Source organism: Vanessa tameamea, chromosome 2 (genome assembly GCF_037043105.1).
Source record: "Vanessa tameamea isolate UH-Manoa-2023 chromosome 2, ilVanTame1 primary haplotype, whole genome shotgun sequence".
Taxonomy (NCBI): Eukaryota; Metazoa; Arthropoda; class Insecta; order Lepidoptera; family Nymphalidae; genus Vanessa; species Vanessa tameamea.
In genome coordinates, this window is record NC_087310.1 from 5,195,748 (window position 1) to 5,213,186 (window position 17,439).

General features: G+C 32.9%; 2 protein-coding genes across 2 annotated transcripts; one reads left to right on the plus strand and one right to left on the minus strand.

Moving 5' to 3' along the window:
• Positions 1 to 7: 7 nt before the first annotated feature.
• On the minus strand, positions 8 to 9,160 carry LOC113401093 (putative leucine-rich repeat-containing protein DDB_G0290503). Its single transcript, XM_026640826.2, has 2 exons — positions 9,054 to 9,160; positions 8 to 8,926 (listed from the first exon to the last, which is right to left on the minus strand). Exon 2 carries the CDS (start codon positions 8,813 to 8,815, stop codon positions 2,378 to 2,380), a length of 6,438 nt encoding a protein of 2,145 aa, XP_026496611.2. The 5' UTR covers positions 8,816 to 8,926; positions 9,054 to 9,160; the 3' UTR covers positions 8 to 2,377.
• A 234-nt stretch (positions 9,161 to 9,394) lies between these two features.
• On the plus strand, positions 9,395 to 15,264 carry LOC113401065 (lipid scramblase CLPTM1L). The gene is made up of 8 exons (XM_064215431.1): positions 9,395 to 9,760; positions 9,831 to 10,020; positions 10,212 to 10,351; positions 10,427 to 10,709; positions 11,213 to 11,401; positions 11,843 to 12,042; positions 12,357 to 12,608; positions 13,357 to 15,264. The coding sequence occupies exons 1-8, from the start codon at positions 9,492 to 9,494 to the stop codon at positions 13,448 to 13,450; spliced, it is 1,617 nt and encodes a 538-aa protein (XP_064071501.1). The 5' UTR covers positions 9,395 to 9,491; the 3' UTR covers positions 13,451 to 15,264.
• The last annotated feature ends 2,175 nt before the right edge of the window (positions 15,265 to 17,439 follow it).

A 17,439-nucleotide genomic window follows, 5' to 3' on the forward strand; every position in this document is an offset into this window, starting at 1 on the left:
CTTTACCTTTTTATTTAGAACACATTTATTTGGTCAATTTTAAACAATTTTCAAAACTAGGTACCACTCGAAAACAATAAATCTATTTAAATGAATCCCTCGCTCACCGTTCACTTGATATTATGTATGTGTGGAGCAATAGTGATAATATAACGTATAACACGACACACTATCACGTGCGTTACTGGCATAAGATATGCATTAACATTAAACGTCGAACGAATACTTAATATTAATTAAAATTAGGTATAACCGTAACCCTTAATTAAAGTGCTTTAACCACAGTAAAATATTTATTCAATAACAAATTCCCAACAAGTGCAGAAAACTCAACAATCCACTCAATGGTGCGTAACAAACATACTAAGAAATAAAAGATCATTGAATTTCGCAATAAATACACCCTTATTTCAGTCATTAGGACTCATTTGAAAATAACTCTATGCTAACGTATTTTAACCTCTAAATAATAATATTTATCGTTTTATTCATTTTTTTTATAAAAATTAACGGTTAAAATTGCTAAAATATACACAACTGAAATTAATTAGTCATATTTTTAGTTAGCAATATCTTTGTACATTTTGTATTACAATTAGTAACTTGTTTACACTCTACGAATACCCACCTTATAAAATAATAATAGTATAAAATCTATCATAAATTAAAACAGTCGTATCCAACATACAAACAGTTCTTAAAGTAAACTCTACTTACAATTATTTTCTTATTAATTACATATCTACGAAGGCAACACTTGCACATAAAAGCACATTTTTGGTATATTTATATAACACCCTGTATATAATATAAAAATAGTATTTTATAGAAACATGATTGAGGCACTAATGTACCAAAACTTTGAATGGAGCTTCTTTGAGATCACATGACTCACAGAACTTTTTAAATTTTGTTTCATCTTCATTTCGAAGCACCTTACAAAACGTGTGAAGTTTTATGAGCAAACACATTAAAAATAAAACATAAAACGGTTCACAGATTAATTATATATCATAATGATAAAACACAAAGATTATGGATGTTTTTTTTACCATTTCGTATGAATATATTATTCATGTTTTGGAAGGCACTGTAGAACTTAAATAATACTTATTTAAATATGTCTTTAGATAAAATAATAATTCTATTACCTCGCATGATAACGAACAATGTAAATATTAATTTGGTTTTAAATAAATATATTTATAAGAATTATTTTATATTGTTTTAATTACATTAGTTAACAGGCACTTCGTGTTTCATTTTACTATTTATTTTTCTTCTCGTAAACAAATATTTTATACAGATTTACCAACTGTTTAAAGATATATCTTCAAATGGTTGACAAATCAAGCAAACAATAAAATTCTGCTACGTTATATATATTTGAGTATTTGGTTATTTAATTAAAACGATCTTTTTCGTAAATCATGCAAACATCGTACAAATATTTTTAAATTAGCGGTGTCTGCGGAAAGAGGTACAATATTTACAGATGTATTGAAATGTACACTGAGAACAAACTACCAATTTTTACTCACGACGAATAATAATTCATTAATCACATACACATCACATGGCTTTAAAGATTAAGACTTTTTTTATTTAATTTGTCGAATATGGTCCAGCTGTCGTGAGAAAATATAAAACTTTAGTTCGCAATATTTACTGCCTGCGATTTTTGTACTTTTGATTAAATTAATATTTCGTCTTCATCTAACTTCTAAATTTTGGTGAGCTTAAATTTACGTGAGCAATACGATATCAAATTTTTAAAAAAGGTTTCTTAATAATCGCACAATACCCTCAATCAACAACTGTAAAATGCAAACTGCATTACTCAGTTGAAAGAATAATATATTATGTTTGCAATGAAACATAAATTATTGAACTTATGAAATAACACAATTATCTTATCTATTTACAATTTCAAAAATACTTAGTTTCTAAATCGTTACGATTTAAAAATGAACAATATTAATACTCATTATGGCTACCGTGCGTTAACGTTAAACATTATAACAATAATAAACATAATAGGAAATAGAAATAAAATTTGCGATTAATTATTTTAAAAAGGGAATGAGAGAAGTAACAAAACAATAGAAATTTAACAAATCAACAAATTACAGATCTGATCAGTTCGCGTATATCTTGTAACATATTTATCACTTCGTATTACATTTTGGCTTTGTTTAATAATAATTTAAATAAATCTAAGTAGCGAACTTATATGGGTAACTATAAATATATCTTTGATGCAATAAAGGAATGTATTTGATAGACTTAAGACCGTACTGTGGTGGGATGTATTATTAGGAACAGCCACGATGGCTTAAAATCATATGTCCAAGTCAGGGAAGTGCATAAATATTATTTATTTGTGCTTCAACCTAATTGTATATTTCAAGGTTCCCTTGGCTGAATTGTCAGAGCTAGGTTGGGATATGACAAAATTGGCATTATAAACTGATTTGTATTTTCTAAACTTTTCCGCTAATACGTAATTGTTTTTTCGGTGACAATACACGGCGTTTACTTTTTTCTTAATAGCCATTTTATCAATGAAATTATTCTTTTCAAGGAAAACCCAAGGTTGCCATTTTCTACCGGTTAGGTCCGGGTTATATGTTTCTTTGTGATCGAATCTTTTGCTACTGGCATAATGTGCCCCATCTTCACTTTTTTTTATAACTACTTTTGGTATTACATTTTTCCCTCGTTTTATTTTGTCTTTATGTTTTTTAAATTGAATTTCATCTATACTTTTAAGAACATCTTCGAATTTTGGTTTCTTTTTTTTTGGTATTTCTTTTTTTGTATTATTATTAATATATTTTATTATATTATCTATCTTTGGTTCCACTTTGGATACTTGTAACTGTTTCAAGGTATGAAGACGATGTTGAGGTAAGGTAAGTTTTATTTTGAGATCACGTATGCTTTCTTTCAAAGGTGGTATGTATTTTTGAGCAGCTTTTGTAATCAATGTCCCTGACGTACTAAAATTTGTGTTATAATTCTGGTACTCCTTTTTTTCGGTGAGTTTATAACTTAATCGATCCAAGGATCCAATTTCATTAATTTTTGACACTCTAGACCCATTATGATTTGTTATTTTTAATAAAATGCTTGAATTTTTCTCCTCCGATGTTGTTGAAGACACTTCAGGTGAACTTGAATTTGAATAACTAGATAAAGCATTTGTTGAACTCATCAAATAATCATTATTAGATTCGCATGAGTGCACTATGCATTTTTCTTTTTCTTCATTATATTCACTTGTAACGTAAAAGTCGTTTATCTGTTTATTTTGTTTTATTTTTGTGATAGTTATATCTTCTTCGCTTATGTTTTCTTTTTCATTTGTAACTTCACACGTGTCGTATGTAAGAATCCCTTTTTCAGTTTTATCAAGATGACCATTTTCCAGTGAAAGATCTAATGTCTTATAGTCTTGATATTTATCTAAACTATGAGATTCTATATCAACAAGAGTTTTATTAACATTCATTTGCGGAGTCATATATAAGGTTTGCAGTATTTGTGTATCGCTACTACACATATTGTTACCATATATGTTTTTTATTTTGTTTATATGTTTACTATCACAAAATATAGGAGAGTCATCGCTTACAGTTTCATCGTCTATATTATTCTTTTTAGGTGACACATTTTCATAATCAATATCATCAGTTATGTCGTCGCTCACTACTGTTTCTATACAAGCAACGTCTTCTACCCATGATTCTTCGACGGTTTTTTCTTCGATAAAATTTAAATTATTCGAATACTCACAGAGCAGATTTGTCTCAACTGAAACCATTTCTGTGTTTAAAGTAGTATTTTCATTATTTGAAAAATCATTTTGCGTAATATTATTTGATATATCATCAGGTATTTCAGTGTAGTACATTTTGTCTGTATCATCTTGTTCTTCGGTTATAATTATATCATTGTCTATAAGTATAAATACGTTGTCGTCATTGTAGAATGTCGATATAGAATTTCTTCGGTTAGTTTGTATTATACTACACAATTCTTCTGAAATCACAGGGTTTACAATGTTATGACTTCTTTTTTTACGTTTGGCAGGAGCAAAGAGTGAAAGGTTTTCATTTTCTTCGTAATCTCCTAATGCTGATTCTGATAAAGATCTTTTTAAAACATTTAGTCGCATAAGAGGGGCGCAATTTGTCGTTTTTGTACAGTTTTCCTCATTAAGAAATGTTTCATCTTCTGTACTTTTTTTAAAATCTTTGCCGTCTCTTTGGGTTTTAAAAGAACTACAATTAATTATTTGATCTTCGTTTGCACAACTTTCAGAGACATCTATGATATCATCTACATCATTTTGCACAGCACTCTTTATTTCTACGTCTTTGCTTTCTTTTTTATCATCTTCGTTTAATATTACGTCTGAAGTATCTGCTTTGGTTAGTTTTTCTGTTGTTTTAAAAACATTATTTGGTATTACTTTGCAAATCCCTTCATTGAATGTAAGAAGTTTTTGAATTCTAGATGAATAAAGTTCTTTGGCAAAATAACTATATTTTCTTTTTCTATATGGACTTTTAATAGCTTTAGTCATTTTCAGCTTATTGCTGAACTCATCAACATCATTTTTAATATTTTCTTTTTCTTTACTAAAGCTAATTTCTTGATTGTCTTTTAGATTTTCATTATTGATATTTGTACACGGAACTAATTCTTTGTTATTGCAATTTTTGTCTTGATTCCGATTTGAAAGTTCCTCTTCCTTCTTTTCTGAACTTTTTAAGTCAACATTATTGAGTGGCGAATGGGGTATTCGTTTTTCACAGTTACTACTACATTCGGATGAATTTAATGTGGTCATGTAGTCATTCACCTTCGTTTCAATCATGTTTGTGTCTTGACTACTGTCTTTCAATAAAGAATCTTTCAATTTTGGTATGGCATTATAATCGTAGGTTTTGTAATTTACTTCTAAATGGTCATCTATAGGATAAGATTTCACATATTGAAGCTGCTCAAGCTCCTCATTTATATCTTTTGTTTCAATTATATCTGGCATTAAGATTTTTTCTTTTTCGCCATTTTTATTTTCCGTACTATTTACAATTTCTTTTATTTCATCAAAAACTCCAGTTAAATCTTCTTTATTATTTTCTACTGACGTTGCATTTTGCAAAATAGATCCTTCATTAATTTTGTTTTTAATTACTTTACTAAGTACAGTCTCTATCGTACTGTTCTCTCTTGCAGTGATAATGTTAATATTTTTATCCTCGGTAGTTTCAGCTTCAGTTTCTAATATGACATGCATTTTATCATCATCATCACATTTATTTTCGTTTGCGGTGATTGTATCACTATTACTTTCAACTTCTTTTTCATCGGAGTCTAGTGTAGATTCAAATTCGATAGTCTCTAAGTTTTTCTCAAGGTAATTTTCTACTTTATCACTAATTACATCCGGAATTGTTGTAAATATTTGATTATTTTTGATATTTTCTTCATCAACTATTTCCGATACAGTGAAGGATACACCTAAGCAGTCGTTTCCCTGGATTATATCACCTGTACTATTTTGTTGTAGATTAGCATACTCTTCAATTTCAGTTATATTTGAAATGTTTTTTATAACAGGGATACTATTTTCTTTGTTTGGGTCATCTATCGCCATTTCATAAGATATCAATGCATTATTGTTAATAGTAACATCTTCAACGGTTTCAATTTCTTTTATCTCTTTTATTTGTAACTCTATAGGTTGGTCTTTTGATATAATTTCTTTATCAATTACTGTTACAGATGAAAAATTTATATTCTCATTATCACTAAAGTAATCTGGTTCATCATTACATTTACTAAGGCAATCGTACGAATTCGTTTCTTCAGTTTTATTTAAGCTAAAATCAATAGCTGTGTCGAAAGACAACATTTTATTATTTTCACTGTTATCAGGCAGTAAAGAAGAAAGAAGGTTTTCAGAATTTTGATCCGTATTATAGTTGTTATTTATATTCTCACTCAAAGTGTTGTTGGTAGTAGAGCAAGAGTTATTAGTATCTTCAGGTAATTTAGTATCTGGATTTTTTATAATTACACTGTTTATTCGCTGTTGCGCTGTACCTACATTGCTTTTTTCTAGAATATCTTCTTTAGGCATTAAGTCACATTTTTTGTTCTTCCTATATTTACTTAATTTGGAAAATTCTTTTTCAGGCGCAGAACCCAAACAAAATTGTGATGGTAAGTTGGTACTGTTTTGATGGAAATTGTTCTTTTCATGGCTGACTTGGTCTAAATTCAATTGCACTAAATCCTTTTGAAACAGATTTGATTCAGATTCAATTTTATTTGCTTTTATAAATTGTTGATTAATTTCAGGAAAATTAAGCTCGATGTCATTATCTAATCTCGGGAGAGAGGCTAAGCATATACCGGAATTGCTGTCAAAGTCTTGAACATTATAATGGTTGTTTTTTATCCCATTAGCATAGTTATTAACAGTATATTGTTTACTAATCATATCACAACTTGCAATTTTAATATTACTATGATTTCTATTGTCATCATTCATTGATAGCCTTGGTGACTTGGATGTATTAGTGATTGGGTTAGCAACTTTTTCAATAATTCTTTCCCCTAGTATACTCTGTATTGGTGTTGCAACTTCTACATTTAACATTTCGGGACTACAAGGTTTTATTTCAAAGTTACAACCTACTTCTTTATGAATAACAGATTGGCTAATTTTTGCTTCTACATCTAAAGGAGAAACTGGCCGTGGCAAAGTTACAATTTCTTTATCATTTGGTCTTTTAGACGAGTTATGATCTTTATGTACTTTTTGAATATTTTTAAAGTTATTGTTAATTGGTGATTCCAAAAGTTCTTCATATTGATTTAACAATTCTATGTTGTTATAACCTTTTATATTTTCAGGAAGTTTAGAAATTTTCTGTATATGTTCGTATTTACTAAGTTCCTCACTAGGTACATTTACTAATCCAAGAACATAGAGTTGTTCCTGATTATTAGTCGCTTTAGATGGTATAGAAAAATTATTTTGATGAATTTGTGTCACAATCTCTTTATTGGATTCACTGGCCTCATCTTCTCCTTCATTCCACATTTGTAAAAATTGTCTAACATCAATGTTCTTTTTGCTTGAAGAATTTATTTTATTTTTAGGGTTTTTTTCAGAATTATTAATATGTAAATTTCTATGAATTGTTTGGTTGTTGTAGTCATGTCTTCTGTATCTGTCTTTATGAGCTGACATATTGTTAGCATCCAAACTTCTCGCACTGTTAGATGATGATTGGCTTACATACCCACAGTCCTCTTGACCTGTTCCTACAGTATGTGCAGTATCATTACTAGTGTTTGAGTCAGAAGGAGAAATCGCAACAGTGTTTGGTGAAAATTGTAAAGGTATTCTTGGTAATGAATAATTTATATTTACAGACTGATCTATATTCCTATGATGGACATTATACTCATAATGTTTTAAAGGTATATTCTCTCTTCTATAGATTTGATGTTGTGGCATAGAATGCATATTCAATGTGGGGTAATTTTGTAATAAAATTTCACTCCTCATATGCTGTGTATGATTAATTTCATTATAATAAACATTCTCAGGCATGGGGTAACCTTTGTTACGAGAAGTATCTAACTCAACATAAATTTTGTTATTAGTTTCATATGGCAACTTATTTGCAGCCATTGCTTTAGCTGATAAATCTGTAAAAGACTTATTTTGTATGCAATTCCCTGATGTTGGACCGTATGAAGGGTGAATAACTTGGTTATGAAATTGAGGATTAAAATTTGGTTGTTGATTAGATCTTTGGTAACCATCTACAAAAGATTCATGGACTCTTCTATCCAGGTATTTTAACGGTACTTGGGAATAAACCGGATATGGATGCGGGTGTATTGATTTTTGTAAATCATATTTGTGAGGTGCGAATGACACAGGTGGATGAAAATTATTTTGATAATTATTTATATAGTCATACCTTGTTTGTTGATGCTTTTCTTTCAAAACAGGGTATGGCTTAAACCGTATATTAGCTTCTTGATAAAAACGTTCCGAATAAACTTGAGCAGCTTCTTCACGATGTACCCTGTGAGGATGTGGTATTGTCACAGGTCTTGGACCAACACCACCGGGATATTCTTGAAACTGGTAAATTTCAGGAGCACCATAAGGTCTCGGAGGCCGAACACTAACACCAGTAGGCCACCCATAATGCGGTACTGCTCTACTATAAGCAGGATTAACACTAGACATAGGCATGTCAGCATTTCTAACACTTTTTAGTTCATTGGTTGCAGAATTCATATTATAAGGCACATCACAGTATTTAGCCTCTTGCGGCATATTTAACTTTGAATTTTTTAAACTACTTTCATCACTATTTTTTATGGAATTATATGTAGGTGGAACCATTACCCGCTGCATATTTTCTTGGAATGTTTGTCTTGGTGATATGTTCCTGATAGGGGGATATTCAGATAACTTGTTTGGGTAATCAGGTGGTTGACGGTATGTATTATCTGAACAAGGCCAAGGTTCAACTGGCGCTTTTTTTAAATAAACATCACTAGAGGTTTGAGTGAGCACCCGATCAGGTCCAATAATAGCGCACGGCCGCGCGGCCGCCGCATCCACCTTGCCCATTGAGTTTGATCCAATTTCATGATATGATTTGCTTTTGTTACCTGGCAGCGTTGGGCTGCTGTGGACATATTTAGTACTGTCATCACTTAAGCTTATACTGAGTGGTGCGTTGGCCCTTAATTCTTTAGGATCCATGGCTACCTTGTTTAGGATATGTTATACACTGATTTCTTAACATTTTTTTATGTCTTCGGACGTCCTCCGTAATAAATCAATCTTCAAAAATTGAGCAATACATCCCTCATTCTGAAATATAAACAAAATATCAAACACCTCTGACAACTGTCAAAACACTTTGCCACATACACCATATGTTATTTGGAAAATCAAAGAGGTCAATTAATTAACATCGAGCAGACTGTAAGAAACTTACCCTCAAAATTTAATAAAAAACATAAAACATCAATATTATTTCCTTGGAGACACCGATTTATTACGTTCCTACGCCGTCGACTTTATTAAGCTTAGTGTTACATGTTGTAAAAAAACCAAAAATATATTGCAGCACTTAAAAAAATCTTTTGAATTTAATATAAATATTTTTTTTTTATTAAACTTTATCTATGAATTTGCGTTTTTAATTTTGAATGTATTTAATACTGAGATTAAATTACTAATATGCGTTAATTTGTGTTTTTGCTTATAAAATCAAGCAAATCGCCATGTCACATTATGTCAAAATTGACAAATGTCAATGTCATATTCTTAAATAGTTTTTATCTTAGCAATGAATTATGTCTGGGTATCGTGATAAGCCTGCGTAAAATTTATAGTTTTAGTTAACTATAAATACAAACAAAACGAGAAAAGCATGAAGTACATTTCAATTACTTTGATTTTGTCACTTATTTTTGCGGGATATGTAATTAATACAATTTGGACATTAGCCGAAATTTTTATTCCACCGGAATGTAGTCGTGGCGAAAGATGTTTTTCAAATTATCTAGCATCAAATCCTGTACAGCATCTAGTATTATATACTTCCGTTAAGGAGTATCCTTATAGAAATGGAATCTATGAGGCATCTTTAAATAAAGTACATACTTCCTTAAAGTTTGATTATCGGAATGAAGCAACAGTGTAAGTGATGTTTCTGTGCTATCGATTACGCTTAGAATTTATATTATTCTAATTTAAAGTGAAATTTTAGGGTGGTGACACTGAAAATACCTCGTAAGACCCGTAACAATGGAACATTTTATATGCATGCAGTTTTATTAGATGAAAAACGGCTTTACGACGATTTTATTGACATATTTCGTACAGAGTCCGTTCACACATTACCTCTAGTAACACACACTGAACCACAAGCCGCTACATTTAATCTTCTACAGTCCAATGTAAGTTTGTAATTATTGTTTAGTTATATTGCAGTAAATTTCATAAGATAACCAGAATATTATGCACTGACTAAAACTTATTTAGTGTAGTGAGTTATGAAATAAACATTAACAAATGTTAATATTGTATTTTTACTAAAAAAGTAAGTTGTTTATAACTAATAAAGTGATCAATAATATTTATTTTTCAGGATGAAGGAAAAAAACAAAACACGGAAAAAAAGCTTAAGCCATACTCACACATAGCTACAGTTGCACCATTAGCAATTTTAACTGACAACTTAAATCTGCCTGTTCATAAAATACCTGCTGAATTATATCCTTATATAAGGTAATTTGTTTTTTTAAATCATTGTCTTAATTTTAATTAAGGCATAATTTTAATTTTTTTAAATTTTATTTGCAGAGTACGAGGTGAAAAATTCCTTCCTATAATACAGCATAATGTTTTAAAATCTCGAATTTCCCATTTGCAACTGCTGAACAGCAGCACACCGGAAGTTAATGTAACAGTCACTGTAGCTCCAGCTACATATGGTTCTCTGCGCCTGGCATTGCATGTGCGACTTGCATTGGAACAACTACATGGCTTGGGTTTCAGCGATAAAGACGTTGATGATGTTAAGGGAATATTTGCTGACACCAATCTTTATTTACTATCTGCAACTGTTTTAATTGCTAGCTGTCATGTAAGTTGTCATTAAATATTAATTGTCACTGTTGTTAATAAATGGTATTAATTCAAACAAATTATTACTATTCACAAATATATTGCTTTTCCATAACTTATTCTATTTAACAATAAATGTAGTGAAGTTAAGCAGCACACCCATTATTGGGCTAAGGCCTCCTCTCCCTTAGAAAAGACAGTTTGGAGCTAATTTCACCATGCTGATCCAATGACAGCTTATGGATAAACATGTATCAAATTTCATTGAAAATAGACACATGCAGGCTTCCCCATGATTTTCCTCTTCACCACCAAGCACAAGAGGAATTAGAAACACCAATTAAGTGCTAATTTCAGTGGTGCTTGCCTGGTCTTGAATCCACAGTCATTGGTTAAGATGCACTTGTTCTAACCATTGGGCCATCTTGGTTCCTGTTCAAGTTTCCATTATTGTGTTTATAAATACTTTTAAATATTTGTTTTAGTAAGTTACAAATGTGATCTAAATTTTCTTGTTTGCAGTTGTTATTTGACTTTCTGGCATTCAAGAATGATGTGTCTTTTTGGAAGCGAAAGCGGTCCCTGGCTGGTCTCTCTGCTCGGACCGTAATTTGGCGTGCTTTCTCACAATTAGTCATTTTCTTTTATCTACTAGATGAACAAACTTCATTGTTAGTTCTCGTTCCCGCCGGTATCAGTGCAGTAATAGAGGTAATGTTGATATTTATATTTACTTTCTTTTTTGTTATAAAATAACGAGTTATACTTGTCTTAATGCCCTAAAACTTTTAATTTTGTTAAATTATTATTAAAGCATAATTTCGCTGAGGGAACAGATAGACGAATTCACATTCACATCTCTATTATCTAAATGAATAAAGCAATAGAAAATATTTTTTATGCATAAAATATGTAACTACTATTATCTCCTTAAGATAGATTTCAAGTAATAACCGTTAAAGCCATTAGAAGTCATGGTGACTACAGGTAGGGTTCACAAATAACAGGTTTTCTCTACAATACTGTAATACTTCATACAGTGTGGGGATATTTCACTATTACTGAGATGTTAAGAAAATATTGGCTAATAAGACCTGCAAGTATTTAAGCGATTTGAAGAGATAGTAAAGTGCGAATCGTATCGCTCGGCAGGCGTGGAAGGTGAGCGTGGTGCTGCACGTGCGCGTGGCGCGCGAGGGCTGGCGGCTGCGCGTGTGGCGCGCGCGCGCGGACGCGGCCGAGCGCAGCACGGCGCGCGCCGACCGCGAGGCCATGCGCTACCTCGCGCTGCTGCTCTACCCGCTGTGCGGCGCCGGCGCGCTCTACTCGCTGCTGTACGAGCCGCACCGCGGGTACGTTCGTCGTACAGCGTTCACAGAGCTGCTTTTTTTTATCTCGCTGGAAAAACGCGTTACGCGTTTCCCCCACATAAAGTGCGGTGGGAGGTATGCGGGGCTTGCTCTCGGAACATATTATTAAGTCCAAACTAATGTCGCAAATGAATTCGAAATAACAATCAGATTTCAAAAACCTCCTAAGACAGAGCTTACTCTTATTTCTTGATTTTATACGATTTGAAACTTTACCCCAAAGAGCAGATAAGTAACCATAAACGTCAACTGATCTATGCGACGTATCAGCGATATAATGTGCCATATGCCCGCAGCTGGTACTCGTGGGCGCTGACGAGCGTGGTGAACGGCGTGTACGCGTTCGGGTTCCTGCTGATGCTGCCGCAGCTGTTCGTGAACTACCGGCTGCGCTCGGTGGCGGCGCTGCCGTGGCGCGCCTTCATGTACAAGGCCTTCAACACGTTCATCGACGACGTGTTCGCCTTCATCATCACCATGCCCACCGCGCACCGCGTGGCCTGTTTCCGCGACGACCTCGTCTTCCTCGTCTACTTGTACCAAAGATGGTGAGGCACCTTTAAATTTTATTCCAAATTTACCTGGAATTACCAATTTTTTTTTATTTTGATCTAGTTTAATCGTTTCGGCACAACTCACTCTTCTAACACAAATTAAGTATGGCTTTAGAATATATGATGTATGGTTGGTACACAAATGGCATCAGACTGACGGTATATTGCCAACCCAAAATGGACAAATGGATAGGCGCGAATGATAATACATTGTATGAGGCTAACTGTGGCTACAATATTCAAATTCAAGTATCTTTACTCAACAGAGGAGCATTACACTTTCTTATTGATCGTCAAAATTCTACCACCAGTTCGGAAAAACACACCTCCGACCTGAGAAGAACCAGCGAATTATTTTTGTAAAGCCCTGGAGGCAATTGTTCATTACCAAGACGTAATCATCCGCGAAGGCGTTTAATGTTATAAATACCCTTAGCATACACAACTTCTTTGATGGTTTTATTAAATCTTACAATGGAAACATTTATAACATTTTTTGGGAACCTGTTGAATATAAGTATCATATATGGTTTAGAGTTTACAATCATGGTTAAATTCTATGTTAACTCAAGAGAATAATACAAATAGGTAAAACTTCTCATATTTGAGCAGCGGGGCGGTAAAGAATTACTTATATTAGTAACCACCTTTTATAGATATTTTTTTTAAATTTATTTATTCAATGTAAAATCATTAATTTTATTACTACAAATTCCGCCTAACCTAACTTATCGTCCCCCAGGTTATATCCCGTAGACAAGACCCGAACCGACACCGCTGCCAGCATGGACGAGAACCCCGAGGAGCTGGAACCCATTAAACAGAAAGATGACTGATGAAGTATATTCTAATTAGTATACATAATATTACATAATTATTATTATTTTAGAAAATTCAACGAGGCTATGGTGCTATGATATGCGCATTTAACGATTAAGTGTGCGTCCTGAGGGTCGACGCACTGCGCCCGCATCGCCCCCGCATCGCGCCCGCATCGCGCCCGCATCGCGCCTGCACTGACGCATTACGCGGGCGGTGCGACAACACTCAGGATGCACACTAAGAGAGAGCACTGTTGCATATCATTTATATGTCCAGGGGGAAAAACTTACCCATTGATTATATCATCGTTGAAATAAAAAAAGATCATTTTTTTTTCACTTCACTAGAGATTTAAACAAATAATGAAAATTTAAATTTATTGTATAATAATTACATTGTTTCTGTAAGCAAGAAAAGTTGTTAGTTTCCAACAAATAGTTAACACTACCGATATGGCGGCGGGGAATTTATCCCCCCCAACAAAACCATTTTCAAGGAGGCTTGACCTCAAAATTGCTCTATACATTTTCTTGTTTAATAATCACCTGCGCCGAAACCGAATATAACAAATATCTATATAGAGTTATAATCATATGAAAATATCTTTACAACAAACGGCAGCATGTTTTATTTCTGATTGGTATTTTTGCAATTTTTTTTTTTATTTCTTCTACAATAAATTAAACCAAGTTTTACGTGTTAAGGTACATTTAAAATTGTTTTTATTTTTTTTCAAGACAATTATATCGATATTTGAAAATATCAATCGTAATTACGATTGCAAGCCAATGTCGTGGAAAAAAGACCGGTTTTAATGTATACGGAACCCACGTGGCAATATAAATGATAGGTAAAGTACTCGGATAATATTCACTTAATCTTCATATTTTATTATTATTCCATACTTATATAATTAGATATATTGTATTTCGAGAACAATTATTTGTTCGAAAAACGAATTTATTTTTAAATTGACTGACGAACGTTTTATCTAAACTGACAAATAAATATGGCAACATTCAGCGAATACAATGTTGTACGACTTAAAATGTTCCTTTTTATTGGCTCTTGAGGCTTTACACTAGTATAATTGTTGTGTTTATTTCAAAAATATACATACTTAATTTATTTGAATAGAATAATTTTAATCATAAATGAAATGCTTAAATATGATTTTTTGTAATTATTTTTTTGTTGTATCTATGTTGTACTATGTCCCAGTATAAAATTTATGTGGAATATATTTATTTCAAGTTTATCTTAAAAATATTCAAAACAGAGGAAATATAAAGACTTAGAACTGCTTGAACTAGAAATGATTTTTTTTGAAAAAAAAAATCCACCTCTCTCTTAGAGAAAGATGCTATGATTAATTTGCAGCGGTGTACTATAAGCAGCTTTGTTGTAATTTTTCTGATATTATAATTGATTTTATTATAAATTCCAAATGTGGCGATACACATTAGGATTTTTTGATTCGTTTTTTAATAGAATTTTGTCCTTTTATTTTTTTTATTTATTTTAAATCTTAAATTTGAAACTAGACAGGTCTACTGGTGTTTAGAAGTTGTAGCATTTAAGTGATGCAATTTAAAATATTCATTCCAAGTAGTCATTGTGGTTGTTATTGTTTTGTTAATATGTTTTTACTAGATCTAAATATAATGTTGTTCTTTTGTAATTTAATGACAAACTGTCTCTCCATATGTTAATGATATGTGTGTATTGGATTAATATAATAGTAGGTGTTTTTCTTTACCATCAGTTGAATGTCTTTTTGTTTCATATCTAAATGCTCAAATTATAATAAAGAAACTTTAATTTTTAATCGTTTTTTTTGTTTGTTATTCGTTTCAATGAGGTTTCTGAAAACTATACAGGAGTTATGCTCTAGATCTCTACGGTCGCCAGTTTAAGAACTACATATCCATTTACACAATTTAACATAAAATATTTTTAATTCGCCATGCAAATGTACGAATACTAATTCCATGATCCAATGTTTTTTGACAGATTAAAATTTATTAATAGGCTAAATTAAAGGTAATAGAGAATATCGTGGCCCAAGAAAGATGTATTGAGGGATTTCTTTCAAAAAGACCATAACATTGTCAATGCACATTATACTGTTGTTATTATGAATATATCAAATTAATTAAAAGTAGTAAAATTGTCTAAATGTTATTGTCTTTGATTGGTTAGTATCTATTATATTTGACGCCATAAGTCTATGAATGATGTATGAGCAGGATGAATGTGGAATAAATCTATTTTAATAATTACATATGTTGTAAATAAATCATTAAATAAGACAAGTAATTTAATGGTTACAATAACACATAAAGATATTGTGACGTAATTGTATACCCACATTTTGACCTAAAATTTATTCTAGTGGAACACCCACTCTTAGTACAGATCCAAAAATGGAAACCTGTGAAATCTTATTAGTTTAAGAACTAAATGTTTCATGTTTTAGTTTTAGATAAATCACATAATACGTACGTATATTGTTATTTTTTCATACAGCACAGCGGATCCGTTAATAACGTTCCTGTAAATACAGATCGATTGTGCGAATGTGCACTATACCCTGTTCAAGTTAGCTTGATCTTTTTGACAGACGGGCTAGTAGTGAGAAACAGAAAATATAACATATATAACGTAGTTAAGTCGATGGAACTATGGAATGCGTAATTCAAATTAGAATTTAAAAAAAATTAACTTATTTTTCTAAAAAGAGTTAAACCAGCTAAAGAGACCCTAACCCAAAGGACCCCGTTCGTAACAATAACTTCACAATGATCTTTAATAAGGATTTTTGTAATTGATATTTGTAGCAGTTCATCATCATCATATCAGCCGTAAGACGTCCACTAGGCCCAATGACTTCCACCTTGACCGGTAAGTAGCGGCCTGCATCCAGCGATACCCCGCGGACTTGACCAAATCGTCCGTCCATCTCGCGGGGGGACGCCCTACGCTGCACTTGCCGGTACGTGGTCTCCACTCGAGAACTTTTTTGCACCATCGGCCATCAGTCCTTCGTGCAATGTGCTCTGCTTATTGCCACTTCAGCTCGGTGACTCGCTTCGCTACGTCGGTTACTTTTGTTCGTCTATGGATCTCCTCGTTTCTGATTCGATTACGTAGAGAAAGGCCGAGCAGAGCCCGCTCCATAGCTCGCTGAGTGACTCTGAGCCTTCTTAAAAGGCCCACAGTTAGAGACCATGTCTCGGCACCGTAGGTTATCACCGGTAACACGCACTGTTCATATACTTTCGTCTTAAGACACTGAGATATTTTGGACGTGAAGACGCTGCGTAACTTCCCGGACGCTGCCCAGCCCAGTTGGATTCGCCGAGTGACCTCTTTCTCGAAGTTGGATCTTCCTAGTTGGACCGTTTGTCCTAGATAAACGTATTCGTCTACTACTTCGAGAATCGAGTTCCCCAATGATATTGAGGTGGGCGCTACATGGGAATTGGCCACTTTCGTTTTGTCCATGCTCACTTTGAGGCCCACCTGTTGGGAAACACGATTGAGGTCTTGGAGCATTTTGCTGAGGTCTTCCAACGATTCTGCCATGATTACGATAACGTCGACAAACCGAAAGTGAGTGATGTATTCGCCATTGATATTGATGCCAATCTATTCCCATTCCAGAAGTTTGAAGGCATCTTCCATCGCATTGGTGAAGAGCTTCGGAGATATTACATCTCCTTGTCTCACGCCCCTCCGCAATTGAATTGCCTCCGTGGTCTGATCCTGTACTCGAACTGACATGGTGGCGTTTCTATACAAACACTTCAACACTTCGATATACCAATAGTCAATGTGGCAACGTTGTAGAGCCTGCAACACTGCCCACGTCTTGATTGAATCAAAGGCCTTCTCGTCCACAAACGCTAAGCATAGTGGCAAATTGTATTTTTCGGTCTTCTGTACAATCTGCCGCAGCGTGAAAATGTGGTCCATGGTACTGTACCCTTTTCGGAAACCG

Excerpts from the sequence above, each read along its gene's own strand:
- LOC113401093 (XM_026640826.2), bottom strand. The coding sequence starts at position 8,815 with ATGGATCCTAAAGAATTAAGGGCCAACGCACCACTCAGTATAAGCTTA.
- LOC113401065 (XM_064215431.1), top strand. The coding sequence starts at position 9,492 with ATGAAGTACATTTCAATTACTTTGATTTTGTCACTTATTTTTGCGGGA. Across the intron at positions 10,021-10,211 it reads TTAATCTTCTACAGTCCAAT|GATGAAGGAAAAAAACAAAA; the intron begins GTAAGTTTGTAA and ends TTTATTTTTCAG. Across the intron at positions 11,402-11,842 it reads GTATCAGTGCAGTAATAGAG|GCGTGGAAGGTGAGCGTGGT; the intron begins GTAATGTTGATA and ends ATCGCTCGGCAG.